This window comes from Ruditapes philippinarum, unplaced genomic scaffold, assembly GCF_026571515.1.
Source record: "Ruditapes philippinarum isolate M1 unplaced genomic scaffold, ASM2657151v2 ctg9867_1_1_1_1, whole genome shotgun sequence".
Classification (NCBI taxonomy): Eukaryota; Metazoa; Mollusca; class Bivalvia; order Venerida; family Veneridae; genus Ruditapes; species Ruditapes philippinarum.
Window position 1 is genome coordinate 29066 of NW_026858235.1, and position 6594 is coordinate 35659.

At 32.4% G+C, this 6594-nt stretch overlaps 1 protein-coding gene across 1 annotated transcript; it reads right to left on the minus strand.

Annotated features, from left to right (window-relative positions):
- Window positions 1–2555: 2555 nt before the first annotated feature.
- On the minus strand, window positions 2556–4679 carry LOC132752556 (carbohydrate sulfotransferase 9-like). Its single transcript, XM_060742893.1, has 2 exons — window positions 4643–4679; window positions 2556–3889 (listed from the first exon to the last, which is right to left on the minus strand). The coding sequence occupies exons 1-2, from the start codon at window positions 4677–4679 to the stop codon at window positions 2646–2648; spliced, it is 1281 nt and encodes a 426-aa protein (XP_060598876.1). The 3' UTR covers window positions 2556–2645.
- Between the last annotated feature and the right edge of the window lie 1915 nt (window positions 4680–6594).

Sequence of the window (6594 nt, forward strand, 5' to 3'; positions counted from 1 at the left end):
AGGAGTGGTGTGGCGTATGATATACACGTATTTGCTCATGAGCTGTGGCACAAAGAAGATACAATACAAATGATGTAAAAGGTGTACAGCTTTATGCGTAATATCAAAAGAATGGTGCATAAAGCAGATCGAAATATCGATTAGCAAAAACATCGATTAAGCTTTTAATATCTGAACAAAAGAGATCCCTAGAAAGCATCAAAATCAGCATACAAAATTACATAACATACAGGAAATCATGAATCCCTAAAGAAAGCCCAAAACGGCGCGCGGTTTGATTGAGCCTGTTCATGGACGGAACTGTTAAGTGCAAACTACCGTCCACGCCTCCTAGAGCCGGCTTAAGTAGAATTCAACATTTAAACATGAAATAGTAAAATTTAAAAATAGTAAAATTAAGAATTAAGTAACATCCGCAGATGTATTCATAGGGCGGTTATCATGGAACCTTCAATGTGACACTTCCGTGTCATCCATGGAAATTGGCGTATGGTCCCCAAGTAGTCAAAAGCGTGTGAAACAATGGGAGGAACTGAACAAAATTGATTTTTTAAAAGGGATTTGAGGTTTTGAAGTCTGCATATCGAAGATAAAGCTTCAAAAAATAAAGTTTAAAAGCAAGCAACATATCCTTATGGCGATTCAACATTATTCAAGTAGGAAAATGGAAACACACAACTAGAAAATGCCGAATAGTTAAAACAAAAATACCACAAACACAACAATAATCGTGCTGAACGATCTTTAAGGATCGGAAATATAACATCTGATAAAAATTGCAGACTCGGTTTGATGAGTCTGTACATGAGGGATAATTAAAAAGTGCAACATCCCTCACGCCCCATAGCACATTATGTTTTAGAAACAAATAAGTTTTTCTGTTTCAGGTAAGGGCAGACATGAGTTTTATATTGCATTTACATGCTTATTACCTGACGCAAAATGTTGAATATAAATTAATATGTGAACAAGGATACAAAATGTAAAAAAATAGTTTTTTGACTTCAATACTATTCCAATACAGCTGCCTTCAAATATGACTTTAAATATTACAAAAATATGTTATTTCACAGTTCTTGAAAAGCTTAATATAGGAACAGAGAAAAAACACCTGATAATTATCAACACGATCTAAAAGATTGGAAAACATGTAAAATTGTGCCATGGGCATTTTAAAACATACATGATGATTTTAAAATACATATATTATGATAACTTTGGCTTCTAGATCGTGTGTGTGTATTGGGGTGGTGGTCGGTAGGGGTGAGTACATTGAACGCCGCCCTTCCTTGATGATGTAGTTTTTCATATTTTTTAGAACATATATCTTGTTATTGACTCTCATTTGGAATTAATCATAGTTGTAGGGCATAACTTATACGTATAACTCAGTTGTATCTTACCCTTGACTGAATAAAATCAATCTGAAAAAAACAGGTATTTCGAATACATACACCATACTCCTGTGAACCTAAATATAATTTATGTAAATTTCGCCAGTAAGCTATCTAATAATGTAAGGAGAATCATATGTAAAAAGAGCTACATTATCGTAAAATAGAGAAAAGGGGAATCCCTTAAGAACGCCCAGAACGACAATATTGAAAATGGTGCAAGTTTGGTTTGGTTGAGCATGTTCATATACGGTACTGGAAAGTGCAAGTTGCCGTTCATGCCTTCTAGCACCGGCTTATGCTGAATTCAACATCCAATCGTGGTAATGGTGAAATTTTGAGTTAAGATGTTCATACGGCGGTTATGTTTTCTATCATTTTAATATGCTCGGAACAAATCTTATAGACTGTAACTTTGTGATTATATCTTATTGTGTGATTTAGAGAAAAAATGCCAACTAAGTAAGACCAGTTGACATAGAAAGTTATAATTATCAAATTATTAATTATTTTCCGATGGACAAAACAACTAGATATATTATTTTCAGGATGCATGGCACGTTTTAGATGCGGAGAGTAAAAGTGCATGAATATGCGATACAAAACTGGATTAATATAGGAGGTCAGGAGAGTATAATAGCATTTCGATTTTTTGGGGGGTGGGATAAAAAGGTTAAATACGATATAAGGGTTCTATAAAAAAACATTAAAAAGCCGAAACCCACCCCTTGAATGTCTCCTTTTTGCTTTCTCACATAGAGTTTCACTGCAGACATTAGGAGCATTAGAAATTCACATTATCATTTGCACTCATGCTATATTCTAAGACCCATATGAAGTTCAATCCCTGGGTAAATACAAAATAAACGTATGTAAATGCGGAAAAATGAAAGAAAAGTAGCACTACATTGTTTAAAAAGTTGATTAACTTGACGTTATTTCAGTTTTTGCTGACGTCGTATGTGGCATGTCTAAACATTTTATATACACATTCTCCGTTGAACCAGGGAAGTAAGTGCATACAATATATAACTTATCAAAAGCATAGTTTGAAATCGTCAACACAAAAGTGCAGATATAGCAATGGTGATACGCCATAATGGAATAGTAATACGCCAAAAATCGGTGTAAGTTATATGTTTATTGTTATGCCCTTTCTAATGGTGCATAATCATATGTTTTAGCAAAAGCCGGAACAAGTTTTAATTTTGATAATAAATATTGATTTATTTTTTATCCTGTGTTTCTTTTTCAAGTCAATGTCTGTAATAGATTAGTCTTGTACTGAAACATATTGAAGTCCATGGCGTAGAGTTCCCGTATTTTACGTAAATATTTCTTGTCTACGCCTGTGAATGCCTTAATTAAAGCCTCATTTCTTTGTTTTATTTTTTCTTCATGACTCAGTGGGTTTCTTCGCACTTCTTGCAGTATTACTTTAATAAGATATTTATCACTTTTATAATCGTTCAAATTCTGATATTTCTTTTCAGGAAATTGCGACTTTTCATTTATATATCCTTGAATTTGAAATGATTTCCACAGTTTTTTAGCAATTTCTTTCCAAGTCAAACATGTTACCAAAGATAGAGAAGAGGAAAATCTTTGGTAAACAGTCTTAACTATACTACCAATTGTTATCTTGGTTTGTTTAGAATGCATTACGTCATATATGACGTCATATTCCTTCCCTTTCACGTGTACAGACTTGAACACGTGGTCCATGTCTTCAGAAAATGTTTCTTGTTTCACGATTATAATATTTTGAAGATTACACAATTTTCTAGCAATTTTATGTGATAATATCGGATTATAATGGCCACTCAGTACACTACCTCCCTTATCTAAGTAGTATTCAAGAAATTGTTCAAATGAAATATCAAATTTACACAAAAACATTCGTTCCTTTTTTCGAAAGAGTGTGGAATGTATGTCAGAACACAAGTTCAAATTGTTTAATATATAAACTTTGTCAATGTATGCGGAATATAGGCGTGAATACGGGTTTCTCGCCATAACGAGGAATGTGTAAGTGTTCAAACTAGATAAACTGATAATCTTACGGAAACGATCTACTCGCTTGTTATGTATACTGCTTCTAGGTAAGTTTAACAAGTTTCCAGTCTTTCCATTGTTTTCCAAAATGCTGTAAACTTGTATCATGAATGTCGAACCAATTTTAGGAACAAGTCTGTAAGCAAGTCTGTATTGCTTTGAATATAAGACCTTCATACCTTCATCACTGTTAGTATTGTTCGTCAGGAGATTATATGATTCGCATTGATTCCTAAATTGTTGTAACCTGTCAAATTGAACAAAGTCTTGTCGTGTAGACATTACGTTGTCATCCATTGTATTATTCTGTTCTCGTTCTTTATGTGGATTTTTAAACTTTCCCTTTGTGCTTTTGAAGTGTTGTTTCATGTAAAATAGTTTATCTGAGACAGAACTTTCTGCTGAATTATTGTGGTTGTCGTCTTGTTGAAATATCGTATCTAGAATAGATAATATGATTTCATATTAGTCAAATCAGTTGTTGGTTGGATTTGCGATCCTGCTTTGATACGAGCGTTAACCCATAACCTTCTTAAATTCTACTATGGACATGATAAGCTTCCATTTTAGTAACGCTTCATTATTATTGTGTGGTTGTGTGGATATGAACATGAAAAGGGCTGAGTCATTAGTCTAGAGCTGGTGAGATTGCAGGATTCGCAGAATCGTAGGCCTTCATAATTCCATATTTGGTGGAAGACGCTTATCTCAATCAAATCGGTTGAAGCATGGTATAAGTTAACCTGATATCTTTGGATTATGAAATAAGATTAATACCGTGTCATTAGACAATGAGGCTAAAGACTTTTTCAGTTTACCTATTTACTACATTTATTTATCATACCCCCCCCCCCCCCAAAAAAAAAAAACAAAAAAAAAACAAAAAAACAAACCCGTTTTGAATGCTTTGTTGAATCTGCATTATTTCGAAAATGCGGCTATTAACAATGGCTAGGTTTACTGATGAACGCTCGTCCAAATTCCATCTGTAAAACCTCAATTTTAAATGTGAGCATAATTTTTGAAACGCTTTAAAAACATTATGCAGATCTATATAACTAGTTCTATTCAAATGATAGCGACTCATTGCATTCCTAATTAATTGGCACGGTAGTATGAGAACAAAAACGTCTCTCGAAAAGCTACCCGCACAATATGTAAAGTAAATCCTTTATAGACTTAGTATAACTTACATTGTCTCTCCCGGTATGATGGTTGAGGCTCTGGCATTCTGTCTGGTTGAAGCTGCTGTGCACAAAATAACATAGACAGTACAGCTATAAAAGGAAGCAGAACCGTCCATACATATGGAGAAATTCGAAAACGTGACCACCAAGCCATCGAGTTCTGAAAACTTAAAAATTGAAGAAAATACCACGGTTTTCAAAATTTTATTGTTGCAACTCGGCGTTTTATGTCATAGCTGGCGATTTTACAGAATCATAGTCAATTTACTATGCTTTTTCTTAAACCAGTGATCTAGCGTTGTAGCAGCAAAAGCTTTTTTATATATTTTAATTACATCTTTTTACCCTTTAGACTTTACATTACTGATCAAAATCCAGTCATTTCTTCCAACACCAAAGGAGATGAATTAATATAAGTACATTTGTATTTACGAATAATACTTGTTTTCATATATGTTTCTAAAAATTAACAAGAAATATTAACATGTGATTTGTGTGTTTATTCAAGGTTTACGTCCTTCATATTGTTTACAATGTATTTTATTTTGTGAATGAAACACTGTCCAAATAAAGCCATCTGTCTGGGAATGAAAAACAGCAACAAATGTGTGAATTATAACTTTCACTGAGTTTATTAATTAAAGCTCTATGTCTAGAACGAACTGCTTTTATTACGATGAACATTACTATATGATTTCCTGATTTCCTTAAAAATCATTAGAAAAATCAATGGTCTGAATATATAAGAATGCAGTAAGAGGATCTTATCAAGCTAAAATTACTTTTGGATCAACCCTTTGATTATTGAACGGAAAACGTTACATATCAAATCATATAAAATATAGAGAAAAGCGTGTTCATGAACGGTACTGGAAAGAGCAAGTTACCGTCCATGCCCTCTAGCACCGGCTTAAGCAGACATTAACATTTAATTTAACACTTTAATTATACAAATTATACTATCATTCAACTATTTGTACCAGATCAGTTTAACATAAGATACTGGTAATCTGCTTTTACTGGGTTTAAAAATGAACTTTAGTCGTGTTTTCTTTTCACATTTGTTTCACGAGAGAACAGAACTTGTTTGTCGGAATAAGATGGACCAGATAATTTGTTAATTACATGTACTAAAAAGCACAGAAAGTATCTAAATTCTGATCAAAGATGTCATTGTCACGTTCCTCACCGGGTTAACCATCTAACGAGCTCTAAAGTCATAATTTAAACGATCTAAAACTGATGTCTGTTCTTTCTAGAGAAGGGAAAATTTATTCTTTTCTATGTAATATTTCTATACAGCATACGTAAAAATAACCTACCTATACGGAATAACTAGAAAAGTCCGATTTTTTAAAATCATTCAGCAATAATATGACTTTAAAATGTTAAATGATCAAAATCAACACAACCAATAAAAATAAAATGTAATTATAAATCAAATGGTCCTCAGGGTATTTCAATCATTCTGTCGTACTTAAGACAAAAAATCACTATTATTATAACTTCAATTAGAATATAAAAGCTGTAATTTTGTGATCACAAGATTTTTATCAAGTTTATTAAGATTTCCACTTTATATTTATTGAATATTTTCATTATTTGAAACATTTTTTTATTATGGTGTTTCGTTCTGTTTAAAGAAGCCGATGTTATTTACCCACTAAAAGTATTTTACCCTCTAAAATATTTTAACATTGTCCTAATTTGCCTTAAGCTAGGTGCAATAAACAATTATCATATTGCTTAATTTTAATAACCTTATACAAATTTGCTTTTTATCACATTTCTATATCAACTGTTATTATTTCTTTTCCTTCTTCAAAGTCAAGTTAACGTAACATGGTTGCAAGTTATTTAGCCATTGATACAAATATGCAGGTTTTAATCATAATTAGAATTATAATATAAACTTCCTAAAAAATGGACAACCTCTCAGGAAAATTTGCAGGACATAG